The following is a 26,957-nucleotide window of genomic DNA, read 5'->3' on the forward strand; positions in this document are numbered from 1 at the left end:
ATCCATGTTGGCTTTGTCCAATCCTGTTGATACTTTATGTGTCCTGTTATCACATCCTTTATAATAGGCTCTAGCATTTTTCCTATTACTGAGGCTAGGCTAATGGTCTGTAATTCACTGTTTTCTCCCTCCCTCCTTTTTTAAACAGTGGGGTTACATTTGCTACCTTTCAATCTGCTGGGACTGTTCCAGAATCTACAGAATTTTGGAAGATGACAACTAATGCACCCACTATTTTCATGGCTACTTCCTTTAGTACCCTGGGATGTAGATTATCGGGCCCTGGAGATTTATCGGCTTTCATTAATTTTTCCAGCACTATTTTTTTAGTAACACTAATTTCCTTCAATTCCTCCTTCTCACTAGACCCTTGGTTCCCTAGCATTTCTGGGAAATTATTTGTGTCTTCCTCCATGAGCACAGAACTAAAGTAGTTGTTTAATTGTTCTGCCACTTCCTCGTTCTCCATTTTAAATTCTCCTGTTTCGGACCCTAAGGGACCTACATTTGTCTTCACTAATCTTATTCTTTTTATATTATCTTTTTATCACTACAATAAAAACAGGGCTCTCGCTATCTTTGACTTCAGTTTTTTAGAGGTTTATCATGTTAATGTGATTTATTTATCATTTATCAACATTTATTAACATTTATCATGTTAATGTAATCCTACTGGCAAAGGTTGGGAACTGTCAATGGGATACTAAAGAGCCACATGGGACTCTGGAGTTACAGGTTACAATACTGCAGTGATAGGGAGATATTTGTATTTGTCTGCAGTACTTATGGCCTGAATTTCATGCTCCCCCATTGGCAGGTTTTAGGTGGGGTGCGGGGAGAGCATGTGATTGAAGGAACAGGATTCCCTCTGGGTTCCTGCCTCCCCGACTCCACAGCGATTTTACGGTCGAGGCCTTGGATGCCCTTGCCCAAGTTGTAGCCCTTAAGTGACCAATTATTGGCTGTTCAAGAGCCGTTTCCCACCCAGCCTCAACTTTTAGGCCGGCGGGAGGATTTGGCTGGCATCGAGGAAGCCCGAAAACGAACAGGCTTAGATCTCGGGCAGGAAGGGAGGGAGGGAGGCGGTGCCTGCACCAGGAGTCCCCTTCTGACTGTGGGTGCTTCCCCCCCCACCTTTAAGCTTTAAGGTCTGTTGGCCGCTGGACCTCCCTCCACCCCAGCCTCTCCCCAGACACCCCGAGTGCCCCCTTTGCCTAAGGCCTTCCCTACCCTCCCACCCTGAGACCCTTAAACTTATCTTAACCTCCTGTCCTGGGACTTGCAGGGGGGGGGAGGGGGGGGAGTGGGGGGGAGTGGTGGTGGGCAGAGGGAGAGCTGTTGACCAGGGTGGGGGTTCAAATAGCAGGGGCACAGGCACAAAAGCAGACTAGACACCTACCATTTTGCAGCCTCTGTTGGTGCCAGCGATCGGGCTTCAGAGCTCATTGGATCATGTCACACCCTCAGGCAAAGCAAAAAACACACACGTATAAAGGGGCTTTGCAGCTGATCCCCGGACTGTCAGATCTGAGTCTCCTCTCCACAGGTGCCATTGCCGCCTTGGAACTGGCGACCCTGCCGGAATTGGAGGAACGCAGAGACCCGGGAAGGTCGTAGGGCTGGTGGTGGTCACAAAGATATGGAGGAGGGGGGGGTGGGGGCGAGGCCATGGCTCACTAGGCCGTGAATTTTAAAATTGAGACACTGGTAAGGCAGGGGCCATTGTAAGCCAGTGAGCACAAGGAGGTAGGAGGAATGGGACTTGGTCTCTGTGGTATTTGTTGGTCCTTCTCTTTGTGCCCACTGAAGAAACCTTGAGGGAACAGGAGGGTTAACATATAGAGTTCTGTCTGGAGCCTGATGCAAGGGATGTACTCCAGACTGTAAAAATAACTTAATCACTATTACTCATTTTTCAGAGACACTGGAATCTGAAAATGGTGCTGCCAAACTACCCACTTATCAACTGAGGTAAGCCTTTCAGTTTTATTAAAATCTTAAGCATGCATGCTTGAATGCAGCCTGTTTTTGATGTGTTAAAAATAACCCTGAGAATCCATTATCTAACAGGATGTCCTTTGGAGTAGCAACTCATCCTTCACATAAATCTTACAAATAGAAAAGAACCAAAATTCCACTGGTTACAACTCAGGTTTGCTCCCAATATTTTTAACCTTTTCTCACCACAAACGCAACCTCTACAGATGAATCCGTGATCTGAAACTTCGCCCTGTCAATATGAGACATTCTGGCCTTGACTTCCATCTTTGACCGACTGCTTTGTCCTGGATGGTGTCGAGCTTCTTAAGTGTTGTGGGAGCTGCACTCATCCAGGCAAATGGAGAGTATTCCATCCCACTCCTGACTTGTGCCTTGTAGGTGGTGGACAGGCTTTGGGGAGTCAGGAGGTGAGTTACTCGCCACAGAATTCCCAGCTTCTGACCTGCTCTTGTAGCCACAGTATTCATATGGCTGGTCCAGTTCAGTTTCTGGTCAATGGTAACTTGCAGGAAGTTGATAGTGGGGAATTTGGCGATGGTAATGCCATTGAATGTCAACGGGAGATGGTTAGGTTCTGCCGTTCCACTGGCTTCATTGGATAGAAGAATCGGACAGTGTGTATTAACAAGCAGGCATTCAGTGCCTATTTTACACCCCATCAGAGTTGAAAGGTTCAATGTATGGGTCACGGGACATATAATACCTCACTGTGATTGCAACATGCAAGCAGATAGCACAAGGGATACCACTACGTTGTTAGTTTTCTTTTCATTTATGGGATGGAAGTGTTGCTGGTCAAACCAGCATTTATTGCCCATCCTTAATTGCCCCTGAGAAGCTGGTGGTGAGCTGCCTTCTTGAACCGCTGCAGTTCAGGCGGTGTAGGTACACCCACAGTGCTGTTAGGAAGGGAGTTCCAGGATGTTGACCCAGCGACAGTGAAGGAACAGCGATATATTTCCAAGTCAGGATGGTGAGTGGCTTAGAGGGGATGTTACAGATGGTGGTGTTCCCATGTGTCTGCTGCAGGTTTGGAAGGTGCTGTTGAAGGAGCCTTGGTGAATTGCTGCAGTACATCTTGGAAATGGTACACTCTGCTGCCACTGTGCATCGGTGGGACAGGGAATGAATGGTTAAGGTGGTGGATGAGGTAGCCAATTAAGGGCTGCTTAATCTTGGATGGCGTTGAGCTTCTAGAATGTGGTTGGAGCTATGCTCATCCAGGCAAGTGGAACGTATTCCACCACACTCCTGTGTTGTGCCTTGTAGATGGTGGACAGGCTTTGGGGAGTCAGGAGGTGAGTTACTCTATGCAGAATTCCCAGCCTCTGACCTGCTCTTATAGCCACAGTATTTATATGGCTGGACCAGTTAAGTTCCTGGTCAATGGTATTCCCCAGGATGTTGATGGTGGGGGATTCAGTGATGGTAGTGATGTTGAATGTCTAGTGGAGATGGCTGGATTCTCTCTTGTTGGAGATGGACATTGCCTGGCACTTGTGTGCTGCGAATGTCACTTGCCACTTCAATAGGTGGATAACAGACACCCCAGAAAAAGATTCATAGCAGGCTAAACTATTAAATGTGTTTATTCACAAATAGAATTATTTGAAGAACCTAGGGGAGATATTGAACATATCAGATCAGCACCAGAAGTCTAGAGATTGGTGAATTGAGACAAACCAGCCTCAAATGACTTTGTGAATTCATAACCTACACATTTGACAGTCCTGCTGGTGGAGCAGACTCGATGGGCCGAATGGCCTACTTCTGCTCCTACATGTTATGGTCTTATGGTCTTGCTGCACAGCAAGGCTAGAATAGAGATTTTGAACATGTTCTAACAGTGTAACTTTGCAGAGCCTGACTGATGCACAGCATTAGGGGAGGGGATGGTGTCGTGGTAATGTCACTGGACTAGTAATCCCAAGGCCCAGGCTAATGCTCAGGGAACGTGGGTTCAAATCCCACCACGGCACCTGGTCAAATTTAAATTCCGTTGATAAATCTGGAATTAAAAGCTAGTTTCAGTCATAGTGACCATGAAACCATTGTCGATTATCATAAAAACCCATCTGGTTCACTAATGTCCTTTAGGGAAGGAAATCTGCCATCCTTACCTGGTCTGGCCTACATGTGACTCCAGACCCCCAACAATGTGGTCGACCCTTTAATTGCCTAGCACGCTACTCAGTTATATCAAACCACTACTAAGTCTAAAGAAAGAAATGAAACAGGACAGGCCATCTGACATTTTCCCTTTCTAACAGCACTGTGGGTGTTCCTACACCACATGGGTCTGCAGTGACTCAAGAAGGCGGCTCACCACCACCTTCTCCAGGGCAATTAAGAATGGGCAGTAAACGCTGACCTAGCCAGTGGCACCCACATCCCTTGAAAGAGTAAGAAAATGCACAGCAAGACGTGCTGATCTGCTAATGTCTGTACTGATATCATTCTGGTGATGAACAAATAGTTGCTTGTAAGGCCATTCTTTTCCATTATTATTCACCCTCGGGGTCTGGTGTTGTTTTAAAGGCCGACATTTATTGTCCATTTCTATTGCTAGGGAGTCACAAGTAGACCAGAACAGAAATGGACGACAGGCTTCCTTCCCTTTAAAAGGAGATCAGTGAACCAGTTGGGTTCAGTCAGATAGACGTGACTAGCTGAACAGTATCAACAACGCCCAGAACCCACAACTCAAAGAGGAGGAGGGGTAAAGCACTTAGGGTTGGTATGAGATCCGTGGATAATAATGCCTGAGTTTGGCAGTTGGAACCCACAACAGCCATGAGGCACAATCCATTGACATGACTCATAAGTGCATTTAAAACTCATTGATTTTCCTGGTTTCGATGAAGTAGCTTTCTTCCTACGACCCTTCCCAATGGGTGGTTGTGAACATCATGCTTCAGTAACTTTTATAAACCCACACGCAATGAATCACCACCAGCTGGGAAAGGTTCTGAGGTGTTGCTGACAGCCATTTTTCCTGAATGCCCAGTCACCAGTCCCGTCTTCCTGCCTTGCCCTGTTCACACGTGTCATTGTGAGAGAGATTTCCTGTGGTTGAGTATTTGTGGCTGTGATGAGCCATTGCGTCTCAGCTCAGTATGTTTCTAAACATTAGTTAATCCCCCCCCCCCGCATGTTCTGTACTTTGGATTTTCACGGTTGGTATTGGGTGAGGGGCTGCACTAGGAAGGAGTGAAAGCGTGGTATAGGTGGGCTTTACACCCTCTGCCTCACTGCACTCTAAGCTGTTCCACCTCAGCCTTGCTGTTGTGCAGAGGGAAGGTTGGAGTGGTTTTTCCAAACCTTTGAGGAACTGGCTGCAAGTGTGATGTCAGCAGAGGACCAGGAACAGGCTGGTTTTTTTTATTTTTGGGTTGTGGGTGTTGCTGGCTAATCCAACATTTATTGCTCATCTCTAATCACCCTTGAGAAGGTGGTGGTGAGCTGCCTTCTTGAGCCGCTGCAGTCCACGTGGTGTAGGTACACCCGCAGTGCTGTTAGGGAGGGAGTTCCGAGATTTTGACCCAGAGCCAGTGAAGGAACGGCGATATATTTCCAAGTCAGGATGGTCTGTGGTTTGGAGGGGAATTTCCAGGTGGAGGTGTTCCCGTGCGTCTGCTGCCCTTAGATGAAAGCAAAATACTGCGAATGCTGGAATCTGAAACAAGGGTTTCAGAAGTGAAGAAGGGTCATACGGACTCGAAACGTTAACTCTGTTTCTCTCTCCACAGATGCTGCCAGACCTGCTGAGCTTTTCCAGCATTTTCTGTTTTTGTCTGCTGCCCTTGTCCCTCTAGGTGGGAGAGGTTGCGGGTTTGGAAGGTGCTGTTGAAGGAGCTTTCGCGAGTTGCTGCAGTGCATCTTGTAGCTGGTACACACACTGCTGCCGCTGTGCGTCGGTGGTGGAGGGAGAGAATGTTTAAGGTGGAGGATGGGGCGCCAATGAAGCTGCTTTGTCTGGATGATGTCGAACATCTTCAGTCTTGTGGGGGCTGCGCTCATCCAGGCGAGTGGAGAGTATTCCACCACATTCCTGACTTGTGCCTGGTAGATGATGGACTGGCTTTGGGGAGTCAGGAGGTGAGTTATTTGCTGCAGAATTACCAGTCTCTGACCTGCTCTTGTAGCCATAGTATTGGACCATTGAAAATGAAGCAGGGAGACTCAGAAACCGGGAGCGGGGGGGCGGGGTGGAGGGGGTGGAGAATTGGCAAAAACTTTCTGCCAACTGCGCAGTTGGGATCTGAAAATCCCGAGGGAAATTGTACCATTGCAAAGTGATTCATGAAATCCTCACAATGATGTTGGGAGTTAGAAGGGGATTTCACCAAACTGTTTTTTTCCCTGAACTGCCCCGATTATTTTTTGCTACTTCTGGGAGATGACATGGTTGCTGGTGTGAGTGGAGTATTGTTGGCGGTGTGAAGGGGTCGTTTGGCCTGGTTACCAGGGGATGAATGGAGCAGACTCCCTGGCTAGTCTCGTTCTGTCCATTCTCTTGGTTCAGATTGGCACAACCCTCTCACGCATTGGAGCAATACCGCCGGAGGTAGGTGGCGTAATGGCATGTCACTGGGGGGCAAGGGTTCAAATCCCATCACAGCTGCTGGTGGGGTTTAAAATTCAGTTCATAAACCTGGAACATAAAGCCAGTTTAAGTAATGGCAACCATGACAACTACTATTGAATATCTGTTGCACTAATGTCCCTTTATGGAAGGAAATCTGTTGCCATTACCTGGTCTGACCACTGAAGGCACTGTCACTGGAAGGGTTTAGTTCATCGATGCCCTCCACATTGTAAGAGAGTCAGGCCAGGTTCCTGTCAAGCAGACCATGTGACTGTGGGAACATCATTGGTCTAGTTAAATCTTACCCCTACCTGACATAATGATAATGTTACTGGTCTAGTAATCTCGAGGCCCACGTGATGCTCCAGGGACATGGGTTCAAATCCAACCATGGCAGCTGGTGGAATTTCAATTCAGTTAACTAGTCTCAGTAATGGTGATCATGACAACTATCATCAATTGTTGTTAAAAACCCATCTGGTTCACTAACGCCCTTTAGGGAAGGAGATCTGCCATCCTTACCTGGTCTGGCCTACATGTGACTCCAGACCCACATCAACGTGATTGACTCTTAACTGCCTTTTACAATGGCCTAGCAACCACTCAGTTCAAGGGCAATTAGGGATGGGATCATCAACTCGGTGAAAGATGCTCTTTGGTCTGCCCGAAGCTTGTTGGTCTTCCAGCGCAAAGAGTTGTCCCCGACCGAGTGTTGCAGACTGGCACATTCCAAGGTCCAGGACTACGTGCTGAGGGACGCACTAAAGCTTGGGGTAGCCGCTGCAAAGGCGCAATGGGGAAAGGTCGCTGTCTAAGACCTTTCTGCCACAGTGCACCGAGGGGCTGGGAACTGTATAGACCCCTCGGGCTGTATGGCTCACAATGAATGTCTGCATTGAATACTAGTTGTATTATAATTGTATTGAAGCACCTCAGAGTGCAACATGATGTAAGTTGATAACTCCAATCCCATTGCACTGTCTGACTGTCTAATGACCATATTGAAAGCATTGTAATATTCATTGATGGTATTGATGCACCTCGTGATCCATGTGTAAAAGTTGAATCTGATTGTACTTTTTATGATGGCCATTTAGAAATGTTTTGTAATGTTCTTCCAGATATTCTATGAATAAAGTACATTTAAAAAAAAATTAGGGATGGGCAACTAATGCTGGCCTTGCCAGTGACGCCCTCATCCCTTGAAAGAATGAAGGAAAAAAAGGCTATTAACTTATTTCTAAATAGCGTAGTTGTGAAATTGCCCACACAAAATAACATCCGTTCGTATTTATATAGTGCCTTTAACGTAGTAAAAATGTCCCAAGGTCCTTCCCAGAAGCTTTACCCAACAAAATTTGAACACCGACACATTAGGACAGGTGAAGAGTTAAGTTTTAAGGAGGAGAGAGAGAGAGAGGCGGAGAGGTTTGGGGAGGGAATTCTAGAGTCTAGGGCCCAGGCAGCTGAAGACACAGGCCGCCAATGTAGGAGCGATGAAAATCGGGGTTTCGCACGAGGCCAGCATTGGCGGAGCGCAGAGATCTCGGAGGGTTGTAGGGCTGGAGGTGGGGACCAAGATAGGTAGGGACAGGCCTTGGAGGAAATTTATATAGTAACACCAATGCACCAATACAAACCAGAAGATTATCCCCATGACCTACAGTGGACAGACTGAGAGCAATGCTGAGTGGGATAGAACAAGTGGCAGAAGATTCAGATAGATTTTGATTTTCCAAAATCAGATTATGTATTAACAACAAGATGAAAGAAACACCTCAATTTATGCAATCGCATATATTAGCCAAGAGTTCAATCGATTGGCACCAATTCATCAATGACTGGCTCCCTCTGATGGGCACACATGATATTACATGTTATTACCATTCCTTGCACCGTATTCAATGCCAAAGGACAAGGTCATGCCTTGCTGTGACTTGGTGGGTAGCACTCTCAACCCCACTCCAGAGACTTGAGCGTAGCGCCCGTGCTGAAACTCCAGTGCAGTGCTGAGGGTGTGCCGCGCTGCCAGAGAGGCGGCCTTTCAGATGAGCTGTGGCGCTGAGGCCCTGGGTGGTTGTGTCACTGTGACCGTGTTTCAGTGAAGATCAGGGGAGCTCTCCCTGGTGTGCTGGCCGATCGATATCTGTCGCTCGATCACTAAGTCATTAAAGCAGGTTACCTGGGGTTGTGATCACATTGCTGTTTGTGAGATCTTACTGTGCACGTGTCGACCGCTGCCTTTCCTATATTACAGCGGCAACTGCACTTCAGAAGTAGAGTTGGAACTTCCTGGGGTAAAGAAAGGTGCTATATAAATGGAAGTATAGTTTTATAATAAGATAGCCTGGATTATTGAAAGTTTTTGACTTATTTCCCTCGTATCTTCCTATTAGGGAGCAATGCCTGGTTCCCCTGAAGTTGGCTTTGGAATCGAAGAATGTCAAACTAGCCCAGCATGCGTTAGCGGGAATGCAGGTTGGTACTGATGCTTCATCTTAAAGGGGCTCCGTTACCTTTCATCAAAACTTGGAAAAGTTAGAAATGTTTTCAGCAAGTGAGAGGTAGGGTGAGGTGGGCGGGGGGAGGGGTGGTTGTTGGGGGGGGTGGTGGGGGGGTGCGGTGGGGGTGCAAAATAAACAGAGAGAAGATCTGTGATAAGGGCGGAGGGATGGAGAGATTAAATGACAAAAGGGTTGGTGGTGAAAGGCCAAAGGTGTGGGAAAGGGATGAGTAAAGGAACAAAAGGTGTGCCTAGAGGAGGTGGGATTGGCGGAATGATGATCAGCTGCTGTCCGATAGCAAAAACAAGGAGAAAACCCAACCTTGTGAAGAAAAAAAGAAAACAAAATGAGGGCAGAGATTGCCGGCTGAAATTGTTGACTTCATTGTCGAGTCTGGAAGGCTGTAAAGTGTGTAATCGAAAGGTGAGATGCTCTTCCTTCAGTTTGCGTTGAGCTTTATTGGAAGACTGCAGGAGGCCCAGGACAGAGAGGTCAGTGTGAGGGCAAGGTGGAGAATTAAAACGACAGGTGACGGACAGCTCAGGGTCATGTTTGTGGACTGAACGGAGATGTTCCGGAAAGCGGTCACTCATTGTGAGTACTGTCACTCACTCCCAGACTAACCCATCACTGTCACTCACTCCCAGACTAACCCGTCACTGTCACTCACTCTCAGACTAACCCATCACTGTCACTCACTCTCGGACTAACCCATCACTGTCACTCACTCTCAGACTAACCCGTCACTGTCACTCTCAGACTAACCCGTCACTGTCACTCACTCTCAGACTAACCCATCACTGTCACTCGCTGTCAGACTAACCCATCACTGTCACTCTCAGACTAATCCATCACTGTCACTCTCAGACTAACCCATCACTGTCACTCTCAGACTAATCCATCACTGTCACTCTCAGACTAACCCATCACTGTCACTCACTCTCAGACTAACCCATCACTGTCACTCACTCTCGGACTAACCCATCACTGTCACTCACTCTCAGACTAACCCACCACTGTCACTCACTCTCGGACTAACCCATCACTGTCACTCACTCTCAGACTAACCCATCACTGTCACTCACTCCCGGACTAATCCATCACTGTCACTCACTCTCAGACTAACCCATCACTGTCAGTCACTCTCAGACTAACCCATCACAGTCACTCACTCCCAGACTAACCCATCACTGTCACTCACTCTCAGAGTAACCCATCACTGTCACTCACTCTCGGACTAACCCATCACTGTCACTCACTCCCAGACTAACCCATCACTGTCACTCACTCTCAGACTAATCCATCACTGTCACTCAATCCCAGACTAGCCCATCACTGTCACTCACTCTCAGACTAACCCATCACTGTCACTCACTCCCAGACTAACCCATCACAGTCACTCACTCCCAGACTAACCCATCACTGTCACTCACTCTCAGACTAACCCATCACTGTCACTCACTCCCAGACTAACCCATCACAGTCACTCACTCCCAGACTAACCCATCACTGTCACTCACTCTCAGACTAACCCATCACTGTCACTCACTCCCAGACTAACCCATCACTGTCACTCACTCTCAGACTAACCCATCACTGTCACTCACTCTCAGACTAACCCATCACTGTCACTCACTCTCAGACTAACCCATCACTGTCACTCACTCTCGGACTAACCCATCACTGTCACTCACTCTCAGACTAACCCACCACTGTCACTCACTCTCGGACTAACCCATCACTGTCACTCACTCTCAGACTAACCCATCACTGTCACTCACTCCCGGACTAATCCATCACTGTCACTCACTCTCAGACTAACCCATCACTGTCAGTCACTCTCAGACTAACCCATCACAGTCACTCACTCCCAGACTAACCCATCACTGTCACTCACTCTCAGACTAACCCATCACTGTCACTCACTCCCAGACTAACCCATCACAGTCACTCACTCCCAGACTAACCCATCACTGTCACTCACTCTCAGACTAACCCATCACTGTCACTCACTCCCAGACTAACCCATCACTGTTACTCACTCTCAGACTAACCCATTACTGTCACTCACTCCCAGACTAATCCATTACTGTCACTCACTCTCAGACTAACCCATCACTGTCACTCACTCTCAGACTAACCCATCACTGTCACTCACTCTCAGACTAACCCATCACTGTCACTCACTCTCAGAGTAACCCATCACTGTCACTCACTCTCAGACTAACCCATCACTGTCACTCACTCTCAGACTAACCCATCACTGTCACTCACTCTCAGACTAACCCATTACTGTCACTCACTCCCAGACAAACCCGTTACTGTCGCTCACTCCTAGACTAACCTGTTACTGTCACTCTCTCCCAGATTAACCCATTACTGTCACTCACTCCCAGACTAACCTGTTACTGTCGCTCACTCCTAGACTAACCTGTTACTGTCACTCTCTCACAGATTAACCCATTACTGTCACTCACTCCCAGACTAACCTGTTACTGTCGCTCACTCCTAGACTAACCTGTTACTGTCACTCTCACAGATTAACCCATTACTGTCACTCTCTCCCAGATTAACCCATTACTGTCACTCTCTCACAGATTAACCCATTACTGTCACTCTCTCCCAGATTAACCCATTACTGTCACTCTCTCCCAGATTAACCCATTACTGTCACTCACTCCCAGACTAACCTGTTACTGTCGCTCACTCCTAGACTAACCTGTTACTGTCACTCTCTCACAGATTAACCCATTACTGTCACTCTCTCCCAGATTAACCCATTACTGTCACTCTCTCACAGATTAACCCATTACTGTCACTCTCTCCCAGATTAACCCATTACTGTCACTCTCTCCCAGATTAACCCATTACTGTCACTCTCTCACAGATTAACCCATCACTGTCACTCTCTCCCAGATTAACCCATTACTGTCACTCTCTCCCAGATTAACCCATTACTGTCACTCTCTCACAGATTAACCCATTACTGTCACTCTCTCCCAGATTAACCCATTACTGTCACTCTCTCCCAGATTAACCCATTACTGTCACTCAATCCCAGACTAACCCATTACTGTCACTCTCTCCCAGACTAACCAGTTCCTGACTAAGTAAGTTAATCTTTGATTAAGCTCTGTCTCCTCCTGTCAGCTCTGTTGTTGATCCAGCTCACTTTACTGAGAACGCATACTTTGCTGATATTCGTGTTGGCCTTTTGGAAAGGGAAGTGTTAATTTCAAAGGTGAAGGATTCAGTTCCCATTTGAGCCCTTTTGCTGCTGGTCAAGATAATCGATCACAGAGGCAGCAACATTTTTACTGTGACAGGTTTCACAATAACACAATTAAAATTAATCGGTAACATCACGGCATTCACAACGCTGTCTCAATTTTCAGTATTTATGTAGCTGTTATTTCTGGAGTTTCTGCAGCTGTTTCCCTGGGTTACAGTGGTTGAGCAGGTGTTAGCAAATTTGTCACATCATCGCTCATGCAGACTATACATTAGTAAAATTCACGGTACATACAAAATAATAGTAAGATCGTTCATTAATCAAAAGGACAAATTCTATGCATACAAATCTATTCCTACCAAAATCTGACAGTGTAAAGTTTCTGCATAAACATATAAGCTACACAAAAAGTAAAGCAACAGCATCAGTGAATAACTAGCAGTTACACACAAACCGATTAATCAAATCACATCAGTTCCTTAATCAGAGTAAAAATGATAAGGTGATGAGCTATTGCCTAATGCATCTAATGGATCAATTTACACTTTAGCTTTAATTCATTTTTAATTCATTGATAAAAGCATTCAAAATTGTACAAAGAAAATGAAAGCAAGCTCAAGGGATCATAAATCCCTTCCGCATTGGACGCTACCCTTCTGATTAATTCCAATTTGATAACCTTCCAGGATATTAGTCCTTGTTGCTTCCTTTCAGACGACACACCTTTCTCTGTCCTGAAATGGGGCTCTTGTGTGGAGGCTCCAGCAATCAGTCCCATATGGATGGAGAGAGTGGGAATATAGCACAATACTCTATCTTGTCATTTCACTGAGTTGGATCTGCAAGAGACTCGAACGTTATGAGGGGGGTTGCGGGGGGCTGTGGGTGAAGGGACAGGCAGGAAAGTGGAGTTAAGGCCACAATCGTATCAGCCAGGGTCTTAGTGAATGGTAGAGCTGGCATGAGGGGCCAAATGGCCTATTCCTGCACCCATTTCCTATGTTCTATGTGGGAGAACTCGCGCAACCTTTGTGACCATACATTATTCCCACTTCCACCGAAAGAGTGGAAGATTAAATCCCCTAAACGTTCACTAGCGATGAAGGAGACAAATTGCCGGGTATACTCAACTCTATGCCAGTGTTATGCTTTAGGTCCCAGACCTTATCTTCTTTTAATGGAGTACTGACCACCCGCCGTGCAGTAACTATGTTAACTTTGTCTGCACTTGTCTCCTCTGCACTGTGAAATATATTTAAGTCTTATTTTACCAATTCTCACAGTCCTATTTACTGTACCTGGTTTCTGATCTTCCAGAGAAACCTTCTGATTTGGCTGGGCAAACTCCCAATAGAGAATCCTGTCTAGTCAAATCCCTTATTAAAATGATAGTTCACTCGAGTGGATAGATATGGGCCAGAATCTAGAATTGACAAAGTTAAATCTGTTGACCAAAAGTAGACTTCCAATGAGACCTCATAGAACTGACCTCGTTACAGCCTTGGTTCAAACATGGACAAAAGAGTTGAACTTCAGAGGTGAGGTGAGAGTGACTGGCCTTGACATCAAGTCAGTATTTGACCGAGTGTGGCATCAAGGAGCCCTAGCAAAACTGGAGTCAATGGGAACGGGGGGGAGAACTCTCCACTGGTTGGAGTCATACCTAGCACAAAGGAAGATGATTGTGGTTGTTGGAGGTCAATCATCTGCGCTCCAGGACATCACTGCAGGAGTTCCTCAGGGTAGTGTCCTCGGCCCAACCATCTTTAGCTGCTTCATCAACGACCTTCCCACCATCATGAGGTCAGAAGTGGGGATGTTCACTGATGATTACACAATGTTCAGCACCATTTGTGACTCCTCAGATACTGAAGTAGTCCATGTCCAAATGCAACAAGACCTGGATAATATCCAGGCTTGGGCTGACAAGTGGCAAGTAACATTCACACCACACAAGTGCCAGGGAATGACCATCTCCAACAAGAGAGAATCTAAGCATCACCCCTTGACATTCAACGGCATTACCATCACTGAATTCCCCACTATCAACATCCTGGAGGTCACCACTGACCAGAAACTGAACTGGACTAGCCATATAAATACAGTGGCTGCAAGAGGAGGTCAGAGGCTAGGAATTCTGTCCACCATCTACAAGGCACAAGCCAGGAGAGTGATGGAATACTCTCCACTTGCCTGGATGAGTGCAGCTCCAACAACACTCAAGAAGCTCGACACCATCCAGGACAAAGCAGCTTAGTTGATTGGCACCCCATCCACCACCTTCAACATCCACTCCCTTCACCAGCTACGCACAGTGGCAGCAGTGCGTACCGCCTACAAGAAGCTTTGCAGCAACTCACCAAGGTTCCTTTGACAGCACCTTCCAAATCTGCGATCTCTACCACTTAGAGGGACAAGTTCAGCTGACGCTTCGGAGCACCACTACCTGTAAATTCCCCTCCAAGCCACTCACCATCCTGACTTGGAAATATATCAGCCGTTCCTTCACTGCCGCTGGGTCAAAATCCTGGAGCTCCCTTCCTAACAGCACTGTGGGTGTACCTACACCGCATGGACTGCAGCGGTTCAAGAAGGTGGCTCACCACCCCTCTCTCAAGGGCAGTTAGGGATGGGCAATAAAATTGCTGGCCTTGTCAATGACCACCACATCCCCTGAATGAATTTTTTTTTAAAGGTTGGAAATATCTCAGTGAGGAGCAACACAATGGTTCAGTTGACAGAAGTGAATCCTCTGGAAAGGGAAGTGAAGCCTGCTTTGCATCGAAGGACAGTTTGTTACAGAACATCAAAGTCCTTTACCAAAAATACTCTTTAACAAGACCTATACTCCGTTACTGTGACACAGATAGAGAAACAGTCTTCAGTAACTTAGGATATTTGGCAAATACATTTTCTCGGACTGTAGGTTGGGTTAGAATTTGGATTGCACTGGGAGAGACCTCTTTGGAGATATTGGGAACAAGAATATCTGAAATTGTAGATTGATGGAGAACAGAGTCCATGAGTGAGAGAGGGAAAAGATCCTATGATTCGGGGAAAAAAAATCCCTTGAGGGCGTAAACTACTTGGGAACAGCATCCACCTGGGGTTCTGAATTGGTTGATAAGTCTTCTGAAATAATTTCTTGCATTTGGTTTAATTACACTGTGGCTAACGTATACTGTTGAGTGATTTAGCATAAAATGTCAGAAGGTGGGTAAACCTGTCAGCAAATGAACACCAGGAATCCCTTCAGAGTCTTGGGAAACAATGGCAGGTAACTGGTGAGATTATGGAATCCTACTTCAGAAATCTAAGAGCTGGGGGAGAGGTACACAAAAAATTAAAAGCCTAAGATAAAAGCAAAATACTGTGGATGCTGGAAATCTAGAACAAAAACAAAAATATCTGGAAAAACTCAGCAGGTCTGACAGCATCTGCGGAGAGGGATACAGTTGATGTTTCGAGTCCGTATGACCCTTCATCAGAACTAAGACATATAGAAATGAGATGAAATATAAGCTGGTAGAAGGGGGTGGGACAGGAGAGCTCGATAGGGGGCCAGTGATAGGTGGAGGCCAAGAAGAGACTGCCAAAGATGTCATAGGAAAAACAACAAAGGGGTGTTGACGGTGGTGATATTTTCTAAAGGATGTGCTAATGGGGAGATTAAGGGAAGCAAGCTAGTGGCAGATGGCCCTAGTGGGGGTGGTGTGGGGGGAAGGGATCGAAATGGGCTAAAAGGTGGAGATGAAATAATAGATCAAAATAAATTTAAAAATAGGAGGGAAAAGAAAAAAATATAGTTGTAAAAAAATTATAAATTATTGGAAAAAGGGGGATCGGAAAGGGGGTGGGGATGGAGGAGAGAATTCATGATCTGAAATTGTTGAACTCAATATTAAGTCTGGAAGACTGTAAAGTGCCTAGTCGGAAGATGAGGTGCCTACTCTGTGTGCCTAGACAGAGTCGATAGAGAGAAATAGTTCCCATTGGCCGAAGGATTGAGAACCAGAGGACACAGATTTAAAGTGATTAGCAAAAGAAGAATGGGGACATTCTGATGCAGTGAGTGGTTAGGAACTGCCCCCACTGTCTGAGAGTGTGGTGGAGGCAGAGTCAATTGTGGTTTTCAAAAGAGAATTGGATAATTATCAGAAGGGAAAATATTTTCAGGGCTATGGGACTGTGAGACTAGCTGAGTTGCTCTTACAGAGAGCTGACATGGACGCAATTGGCCGAGTGGCCTCCTTCTGTGCTGTATGATTCTATGGGCAGAAGTTTCCGTTTCACAGGTGGGCGTGTGCCTGACCCGAACGGGGGGGGGTGAAATAGTGTGTGCGATGATGCCGAGCGAGTGTCCCGACATCATCGCGCACTCTCGCGATGTTTCGGTCGGCGGGTGCATGTGAGAGGCGGCAGCCCCGCCCACTGACAATGAAGAGGCCCGTTAAGGCCCTTAAGAAATGAATTAATTTGCATTTTTCACTGGCCGCTCAAGCGGGTGGGCGAAGAGACCGGGCGGCCTTTGCATTTTTTACGAAACCTCATCCACGGGCGGGATGAGGTTTCCAACTGTTACTAAAAAAAAAACAATATAAAATTTTTAGCTTCATGTTTTTAACATGTCCCTCTTCATGTGACTGAGTGACAGGTGGGGGCCATGTTTTATTATTTGTAAAATGTTTATTTTTATATCTAAACTCCCTCAGCTCCCGGAGGCAGCTCTGAAACTTCAGGGACCTTTCGCTGAGCGTACCCGCCCGCGGGCGCTGACTCCAGGGGCTCACGCTCCTGCCACTCCCACCCCGGCAGTGCCCAGGTTCTGAGTGTGCGACTCACGCTGGCTGTGAATTGGCCAGTCAGAGCCCGATCGCGGGTGGCGGTCCATCTCACGGCTGTTCCCGGGTCCGCCCACCGCGCCCGCTCGTCGAGGGGAAAGTCCTGCCCTATGAATCTATAACAGAGTGATGGGCTTGAACTCAAGGGGCTAGTACAATGTGGTGGAAGTTATGTTACAGTTCTATAAAGTTTTGGATAGAACCAATTTAGAGCCCTGTCTTCAGTTCTGGGCATCACACCTCAGGGAGAAGATAGTGACCTTGGAAGGGGTACAGTGGAGGCTCAATAGAGACGGAAAGAGTTTAATTATAGGGACAGGTTACACTGGCTAGGCTCATATTCCCTTGAGCATAGAAGAATAAGGGGTGATATAGTTGTGGTGTTTAATAATTTGATAGGGTGGATGGAGAAAAACCATTTCCTTTGGTTGGGGGAGCCCAGAACATGGAGAATGATCTTAAAATTGGAGCCAGGCCATTCAAGGGTGATGTCAGGAAGCAGTTCTTCAGACAAAGGGGAGCGGAAATCTGGAACTCTCTCAGCGCCCCCCCCAGCAATGCTGCTGAGGCTGAGGCTCAATTGGAAATTTGAAAACTGGAATTGAGGGTTTTCTGTTAGGTAAGAGTATTAAGGGCGATGGAACCAAGCGGGTAAATGGAGTTGAGATACATGAACTAATTGAATGGCACAACACGCTCGAGGGGCTGAATGGCCTCCTCCTGTTCCTATATCCTATGAATTGTTGACTGTGAGAGATGATGAGCAGTCGCTGTTCACATTCTAAGTGGGTAACGTGCTTAGCAATGCGACACTAGCAATGTGACCATGGGTGGGATATTCCGGCCCCAGCGCTGGGGGGCATCCTCGCGGGCGGGATGGGAAAATTTGGAGAGCCGTTGACCTTTGCCCGCTGGGGTCGGGGCCGGAAAATCCCGCCCCGTGATTCAAGCGCAATTGATAGACTAAATAGACTGAAATATCATTATGGTGAGAACTCATAGCAGGTTTGCGAACCTTAGCCACTAAGCCCAATTCAGCCCCATCTCCGAAAGGAGGCAGTACACTACTGCAAACACCCATGACCATCTGCTGACCGAATCTCCTCTGTTTTCTACGGGCACTTCTCCCTCGATCAACATAGTCACCTCTTTGAAGGTCTCTGCCTCATCATCTGCACTTGTTCCTCTGCAACTCTCAAACATCTTGCCCACTCCCAATTGCCCCTGCAGCTCTCTGACTGTCAGTCTGACCCCGGTCTCTTCTGGCATCATCCTTTTCCTGAATGCGGCAGAAAAGTCTTTATCGTACATCATCACATTCTTCCTCTCTGACCGCAGGTTGTTATTTAGACAGGGGTCATTATTCTGGTCTGGTGGGGAGGTGCAGCAAAGGGCAGTCCAGGCTACCTCGGGCACCATGATCTTGTTCTTCACCTTGATGTTGGTGGAATTGGCTGAACCTGTCACTACGTACATCGACCGGCCAGATTTGTCACATTCTACTGCCAACTTACGAACAATATTTTCTGCCTCTTTCGCCCAGTTCACATTGGCCTTGTGCTTCTGTGGGACTGCATTAGTGAGGGTACAGGTGGCTGTAGCACTGTCATTCCTATTAAAGGAATAGGGGCATAGATGGCCACGATCATATCCTGAAAACTGGTAATCTGCATCCACGGCCTGATTGTCACTGGAAATATCATTGCTGCTTATCATTTCCACCGAGGCACATGGATTGTCAATCTAAAACCAATATAAAATAACACATTAGGAAATATTCACAATTTAAGAAATGAGCAAGAGGGAAAAGCTCATTAACCCCAACAAACGTATCCCCTTTTCACAGATCAGTCTGGTATTCTCAGCACAGGGACAAAATTACTCATGGCCACAAAATAAGTTGTGGTTAATGGGAGTGAATTTTAATCTTTTTCTCTCTTTTAGCCTTACAAACAAGACATCTTACCTCATGTTTAACTGAGTAACCCATTGGAACACACCTGCAATAATAGCTGGCAACTTTTGGCAGGTTTTTCAATTATTGTGGGGAGAACAGATAACAACAACTTCTATTTAGGTAGCACTTTGAATGTAGTAAAATACCCCAAGGTAGGAGTGCGGTCAGATAAAATTAATCACCGAGCCACATAGAGATATTCAGACAGGTGACCAAAAGCTTGGTCAAACAGGTAGGTTTTAAAGAGCGTATTAGAGGACAAAACAGAGTGGGAGAGGATTAGTAGGGAATTATAAATCCTTCCAAATCTAGTTAAATTATTATTCGTTGTTTGGCTTTTCTATTATTTTGAAGTCATTTGCAGGCTTGGTCCTTTTCTTTACCCTCCTATTATTGAAACACAGGACAAACTAATCCAACCAATTACCTCCCCGTCAGTCTACCCTCAATCATCAGCAAAGTGATGGAAGGGATCGTCAACAGCGCTATCAAGCAGCGCTTACTCAGCAAAACCTTCTCACTGACGCTCAGTTTGGGTTCTGCTCAGCTCCTGCCCTCATTTCAGCCTCGGTTTAAACATGGCCAAAATAGCTGAATCCTAGAGGTGACGTGAGAGTGACTGCCCTTGATATCAAGGCAGCATTTGACTGAGTGTAGTATCCAGACCCCTAGCAAAACTGGAGTCAATGGGAATTAGGGGGAAAACTCGCCACTGGTTGGCTTCATACCCAGCGCAAAGGAAGATGGCGGTGGCTGTCGGAGGTCAGTCAGCTCAGGCGCAGGCCATCACTGCAGGAGTTCTTTAGGGTAGTGTCCTCGGCTGAACCAGCATTAGCTGCTTCACCTATGACCTCCCCGACAACATAAGATTAGAGCGTGATGTTCGCTGATGATTGCACAAATGTTCAGCAACATTCGCGACTCCTCAGATCACTGAAGCAGTCCATGTCCATATGCAACAAGACCTGGACAATATTTGGATTTGGGCTGATAAGTGGCAAGTAACATTCGTGCCACACGAGTGCCAGGCAATGACCATCTCCAACAAGAGAGAGCCCTAACCAGCTCCCTTTGACATTCAGTGGCATTACCATCGCTGAATCCGCCGCTATCAACAGCCTTGGGGGGTACAGTTGCCAATTCCAACTGGACATGTTCCGGGAAACGTCGATGGAAGTGATGTCACGGAAAGCCGTGACATGAGGGGGCCTGGGAATGCTTGCAAATACATTCCCAGGGATCTCCGTCCTAAATAATAGGCTAGGTGTCAGCAGCTACAGAAAAGTAAACAAACCTGATGGACTCAGGGACTCCCTCTGGATTTACAACTGTTCAGGGACCACAGTTTTCAGAAGTTAAGCAAAGGAGACCGATAATGAAAAAGGCAGCAACTGTAGAAACCTGGTAACTTAACCAGACTGAATTTATTTAATTAGAACTGCCTCAGGTTACTGTAGGCAACTACGCAAAGTGTGCTGACACCTTTCCCATCAGATTAAAAACTTAACGAGATCATCAGTTTTTTTTTTAACAAAAAACTTCATTGATGGGGAACAGACGCCCAAAATGTAGTCTGAAAACTCTGGAAAAACAGCAATATCTTGTGGGGGTCAGGGAGAGGGGGGCACAAGCGTTTTGCCATCTTAGCCAAGGAGGCTCCGACCCAAACCTCTCTTCATTAAAATAAAACCTGCTGCTTTGCAATTCCAGCATTGGTTTTAGACCTAAAGTTGGAATCAGGTCACGAGTCAGCCGGGAAGCTGAAACTCACCAACTGTCACTTGCGTACAGCTGCTTTGAATCTCCACACTCACCACTTACAGCACCCAAAATGTCTCGTTGCGAGAAGTTAACTGTTAACACCAGGCGTGCACGTTATTCTGTGGATAAGCCCTCACCCCTGGTCTTGGGCCGTTCTGGGTAAAGGAGGATCCCATCGTTACCTGTAAACTCCCAACTCCGGCTCCGGCTGGCCCTGGAACATCTAAAAGCCCCAGGCCGGAGCTGCAGCGTCCAACCAGAGCTCCAGCCCTGCAGTGTGGCACTCTCCACGAGCTCAAGTGAAGCAGCCACGTCCAGTCACCGGTGAGCTGGAGCGTCTGAACGCTCCATCGGGCTGTGATTGGTGACACTGTAATCACTGAGGGCGCAGCCACATGCACACATGCAGTGTCAGCGACCAGTAAAGATGATGCAGACCAAACACACACACACACACACAAGGGAGGCCAAAAACTCTGCCTTTGCAAAGTCCGGTCTGTGCGCCTGCTCCCTTTTGTCACTGATGTTGCGGTTCAAGGTCTCCCAGATTCCTTTCTTTGGCCACCAGAAGATTGCCGCCGACTCTGGTAGACTCCTGGCCATTCTGGGAGGCTGGCAAACCTACCGGGGTCGGGGGGGGGAGTTACCACTGACCAGAAACTTAACTTGACCAGCCACATAAATACTGCGGCTACAAGAGCAAGTCAGAGGCTGCGAATTCTGCAGTGAGTAACTCGCCTCCTGACTCTCTTCACCCAGCACTGACACACTGTGGCAGTCATGTATACCATAAACAAGATGCCCTGCAGCACCTCGCCAAGGCTCCTTTGCTAACACCTTCCAGACCCACGACCGCTACCATCTAGAAGGACAAGGGCAGCAGACACATGGCAACACCACCACCTGGAAGTCCCCCTCCAAGCCACTCAGCAACCTGACTTGGAAATATATCGCCGTTCCTTCACTGTCGCTGGGTCAAAATCCTGGAACTCCCTCCCTAACAGCACTGTGGGTGTACCTACACCACATGGACTGCAGCGGTTCAAGAAGGCAGCTCACCACCACCTTCTTAAGGGCAATTCGGGATGGGCAATAAATGCTGGCCCAGCCAACAATGCCCACATCCCTTGAATGAATAAAAAGAATCCATCATATTGAAAAAAGAGTGTACACAGGAATACAAAAATTAGCAGCAGGAATAAGCCATTCAGTCCCTCAAGCCTGCTCGTGTTGTGTCAGTATTGGGCTCATTTTCTGCCAGTTACTCAATGTGACTGGGCCTGATTTTCACCCTTTAATTACAGAGGGCAGGATTATTACAGGGGGCAGTATTGCTTCCCCCTCCTGGAATAAAACTCAGCCACAAACTGACCGACTTTAAAAAAAAGCTCTCCCCGCAGTGATAACACGCTGTGGGTGGCCTTATATCAAGCTGAGGGTCGACTTCCACCTCCCAGTGGAAGAAACTCCTGCCCTTGAGAGCTGTCAGCCAACCTGATTGGCTGGGAGCTCCTGCAGTCCCAGCAGCGCCAGGAGACAATAGTGGACGCTGCTGGGACTGCAAGGAGGCCCATGAAGAAGTGTCATGGACGCCGGTCAAGGTGAGCCTGGGGTTTCTTTGGTGGAGAGGGATTGGGCAACCTAGAGAGGGGGCTGGAAGGGGGTGGGGGGGGGGGTGGCATGCAGATTTTGGAAGCCAGATGGGGTGGCACAAAGCGGAGTGGTATCATCTTTAGAGGTTGATGTCCCTGATATGCACAGGGCACCCCCCCCAGGAGGCATCCTCTGTCCCTGTCCCCCCCCCACCCCCCCACAACCCCCCAACTTCCTTCCTCCCCTTTCACTATCAACTTTGGTGAAAAAATGGCCTTCCCACTCTTGCCGGCCTTCCACTGCCTCATGTGATATGGCACCGGAGAAGGATTGAGGCTCTTAATTGCCACTTAGTTGGGTAGTGAAGGGCCTCAATAGGCTTAAGTGTGGGCAGCCTAGTGGGTGTCTTACCCGCCCAATGTATTATGGGCACTGGGCTGGGGGTGGGCATTAACGCAGTGGACTACTGACCCGACCTATTTTATGTGCCAGTCACCCCGCCTCCTCGCCAAAAACACACCGGAGGGGCGGGGGTGGGGTGCTGTATTATTCCCCCATAGTTTGATAGAGGTATTTAAAATCATGAGGGTCTGGACAGAGAAGAAGGGGAGGAGCTGTTCCCATAGGTGAAAGGATTGAGGACCAGAGGACACTGAAGGTGATTGGTGAAAGAATCTACAGGGGGAAGGCAGGGAGTGGGACTAGATGAATGGTCTCCTTCTGTGCTATAACCATTCTACGGGCTGCATCTTACAGGAGGGCAGACTGCTGCCCTCCACCCCCCAAACCCCCGCTGGAAGTAATATCGAGCAAAAGCCAACTCGCCCCAGGCCAGTACTGCACCACCACCACCCCCTCCGTTCTGCTCCTCACTCAGGAGGAATCCGGCCAGCGGGATCTGCCGGGCAATCCGATTGGCCGGCCGCTCCGTCGCTCTTAGCAGCGTCAGAGCTGAGTGGTGGGCACTGCCGGGACTGCAGGACGAAAGCCCAAGTCTGCCCTGGAAAGGTAAGTGCCAGGTTCTTAGGGTAGGGGAGAGATTGCAGAGTCTAGGGAGGGGTTGGGAGGGGTTGGGGGAGTGTTCTGTCAGACAGGAGGTAGGGATGGAGTTTGGTGTGGGGTGGGGTGGGGGGGGGTGGTGATATCTTGTGTCCCCAATGCGTGCAATGCACCCCCTGAATGTGGTGCCCCCCTACCCCCTGCCCCCACCCACACTTCCCTTTGTCCATGCTGGCCTTTAGAACCAGCCTGCCCATCCCCACCTGACTTCCCAGGCCAACTGTGTCATGCTGTGGACAGAGTATTATTCAGGTCAATAGGCCTGTTAACGAACCAAAATGACCCTTCGTTATTTATTTATTTTCCGGCATTTCCTGCCCACCTGGCCTATTGTGGGTATGAGCTTGGGAGTGGGCGGGAAGGTGTTGGGCTGACCACCCAACCTGTTTTATGTGCCCTCCCACCCCCACCCCCGCTACCCCCAGACGAAAACATGTCCAGCAGGGACTGGTAAAATCCTGCCCTTTGATTCTACCCTATGAAAGCGAATGAATTTCGAAGTTAAGTTAAAATCTCACCCTTTGCTGTCATGACATTTGTGGGATCTTGCTTTGCCCTTTGAGACTTCCCGAGGGGATGAAAGGCGCTCTCTAAATCCAAGTTTTGACAGTCTCTCTGTCCTTCCAGAATTTTAAATACTTTTACGGTAAATTTCCAACAAGTGAAATGGTGAAAAACACAAACTGTATTCTCCTTGGTGACCAATGATGAGATAATTTACCCTGAACTTGTGAATTCTCATTCTGACCTGACCTCCCAATGAACAACATGGAGAAACCTCAGAAACCCCAGTGATAAATGGTGCTCACTGGAACTGCCTTGCAATGAATGCTGAAGCGATGGGACTGTTTCTGGTACAAGGTGAATGGTTCAGTCACAAACACTCACCTGTGGCTCATAAAACCATGGATCGGGTCTCTGCTTCTTGTCAACACCCATGGTGCAGGGATACCTGTAAGCGGAATAGACCGGGATCCGCAGGTCCGTCCGGTACAGCGTTACAAAGTGATAGTGGTTCTTGTATCTCTGGCAGATTTTGATACGGTTTTGAGTGTCGAATCCCTGGGGTGGCGTCTTGCCCTGAAAGAACCAGCTGCATCTATTCAAATCCTGGATCACTTCCCCCTGCACTGCCCCTGGATCGAGGACTGGCAAGAGCAGGAATAAGGCCAGACTCGCCGTCCCCATGCCCAGTCTCCACAGAATGATGTCCCACTCCTGGATGGACAGCGAGCGGATCCGTCTATTTCACTCTCTCTGCTTTTCTGGTTTTGCTGCGTAAAGTTCTATAAACAGGGTGACTCTCGAACCCTCAGAAATCCTAGAGAAAGATGTTCTCAGTGCGACGTCCAGTGTAAATTAGACGTTGTGTTCCTCAGCCTGTGCTACTCATTCCCCTCGTTATTGAGGCGGTGACGGTTTCTGTTTCTGTAATTTCCTTAATAATTATCTGTAATAATCTTCAGACAAATAAAAATAGTTGGCCCCTGTGACTGAGTTTCTATTCCTTGTTTCTCTGGAGAGGTTACACTAGGGCGTCGTATCTCTCGCTGTCTCAGCACTGAGGTTTTTTATCTTTATTCATTCTCGGGGCGTGGGCGTCGCTGGCCAGGTCAGCATTTATTGCCCCATCCCTAGTTGCCCTCGAGAAGGTGGTGGGTGAGCTGCCACGTCGTCCACATCGCAACACTGACTCATTGGCCGGAATTTGCCCCCTTGTCGGGCACGGGCGATCGGCGGGGGGCCAGAGAGCGGCCGCAAAATGGGACCCTCCTCAATCACAATTTCACGCTGGCTGGCCTATTAACGGCGTGAAACGCGGGCTGAAAAGTTCAGCGCTGCCGAGGTGGGGCAGGAAGAGAGCGGGCGCGGGTGAGCGCTTCGAGGGAGCTCCCTGAGGCCAGACAGCTGCAAAACAAATGTCCGTGCGTCACAATCAAGCACCTGAAAGCAAACCTCATCAAAAAAAAAAACAAAAAATGATGTCCCCGGATATTCATTTTTATTTTATTTGCTAACGGAGATTTCATCGCACCCTTGGATGAGGTCCCCTGAAAAATGTAAAGGCCGCCTGGCCGATTCGCCCGTCCGCCAACCGTAAGGTTGGATGGGCCACGAAAAATCGCAGGCGGTTGTGCCATTAACGGGCTTAATTGCCCGTTTAATTGTCGGCGGGCGCGCTTCCGGCTTCCGCGCCTGCCGAGCGAAATATCGTGCGACTGCAATGTCATCTCGCGCGATTTTACGTCCGTTTGGGTCAGGCGCTTGCCTGCCCGCGGAACATTAAATTCCGCCCATTGGCTGTAAAGCACTTTGGGACATCCTGAGGTCATGAAAGATGCTATTTAAATGCAAGTTTTTGATATTCGTGTCTTCTCATGCCAACACTTACAGGGGCGGCTTTCCTCAGCTTCATAGCATTGCGGCAGCATCAGGCCAGTTCTACAGAGCACACAAGCTTCAGAGAGAGACACAGTTAAATCCAGCACCGCTCAAGTGACCATTAGACTCACAGGGCAAACTTCAAAGCGAGTAACCTCTGCCCCCTGCTGCCCTCATCACTCACACACACACAAACGAGTCGTTCTTAGACTAACCTCTGCTGGCTCTGAACTGGACCTTCTCCCGCTCAAGGTTTCCCCTTCAAAACTACCCTCGGACATTGGAGTTGTCACTCATTTCTTTGTTAAAAATTGTCTAATGCTTGTCAGCCAACAAGACTCCACTTCCCGATAGTTGGAGGTGCTAATTAATGTTTAACTAGGCTCGGCCTCAGAGCATCTCTAATATGTGAGGTCAGTAGGATTATTGAGAAATTTTCCAATCTTTGGAATAACTTCCTTATGATAACAATTCAGCAAAGTACAGAGTTTAAGACATAATTGGCAAATTGACAAAGCCACACACTGGGTTGGAGGGGGTGGGGTGACAGGGCAGGTGGATGTTGGGCTTGTGCGGTTGTGGGTTTGGATTGTTAATTTATAACCAAAAGGGAAAGAGAAACTGGAAATTCAAGCTACCCTAAGGACTGAAGAAATTTGTGATTCAGTTCAGTCACAAGTGTAACGGTTTCAGTGAATTACTCTTCTACCAGGACCAGTACATCAGCATTTTCCCGGCAATTGAAACCCAGAAAATAGTCAATTCTGTGTTAAGTAGAGACATGTCTTTGAGGGAATGGACTTGGTGATTAACAAAGTCGATGGGTAAAATATCAGGGTTGTTGGATCTCAAAAGTTTCAAAACACAAGCAGACTCACTGATCAGTGCAAGAGCTGTTATCTCCACACAATTAGTCTAAACGTGAAGCAGTGAAATATTCTTTTGAATGTCCATTTCCTTCAAAAAACCCACCAACTCCCACAGTTACCTCGATTACACTTCCTCACACCCCACACCCTGTAAGGACTCCATTCCATTC

General features: G+C 47.7%; 2 protein-coding genes across 3 annotated transcripts in view; one reads left to right on the forward strand and one right to left on the reverse strand.

Annotated features, from left to right (window-relative positions):
• The window catches only part of arfgef3 (ARFGEF family member 3), a 140,757-nt gene that overhangs the window by 11,796 nt on the left and 102,004 nt on the right, over nucleotides 1-26,957 (forward strand). For both annotated transcript variants that reach the window (XM_078557463.1, XM_078557464.1), the window contains exons 2-3: nucleotides 1,920-1,971; nucleotides 8,986-9,067. In XM_078557463.1, coding sequence (XP_078413589.1) covers nucleotides 1,920-1,971; nucleotides 8,986-9,067 — 134 coding nt within the window. The remainder of the gene's footprint in view (nucleotides 1-1,919; nucleotides 1,972-8,985; nucleotides 9,068-26,957) is intronic.
• On the reverse strand, nucleotides 18,190-25,498 carry LOC144690005 (endonuclease domain-containing 1 protein-like). Its single transcript, XM_078557537.1, has 2 exons — nucleotides 24,425-25,498; nucleotides 18,190-18,909 (listed from the first exon to the last, which is right to left on the reverse strand). Exons 1-2 carry the CDS (start codon nucleotides 24,722-24,724, stop codon nucleotides 18,190-18,192), a joined length of 1,020 nt encoding a protein of 339 aa, XP_078413663.1. The 5' UTR covers nucleotides 24,725-25,498.

This window comes from Cetorhinus maximus, chromosome 14 (genome assembly GCF_964194155.1).
Source record: "Cetorhinus maximus chromosome 14, sCetMax3.hap1.1, whole genome shotgun sequence".
Lineage (NCBI taxonomy): Eukaryota > Metazoa > Chordata > Chondrichthyes > Lamniformes > Cetorhinidae > Cetorhinus > Cetorhinus maximus.

Bases quoted from the DNA above. Each gene is read 5' to 3' on its own strand.
- LOC144690005 (XM_078557537.1), bottom strand. From the start codon at position 24,724: ATGGGGACGGCGAGTCTGGCCTTATTCCTGCTCTTGCCAGTCCTCGAT. The intron at 18,910-24,424 runs GTGAGTGTTTGT...TATTGGTTTTAG, and splicing joins CATGGTTTTATGAGCCACAG to ATTGACAATCCATGTGCCTC.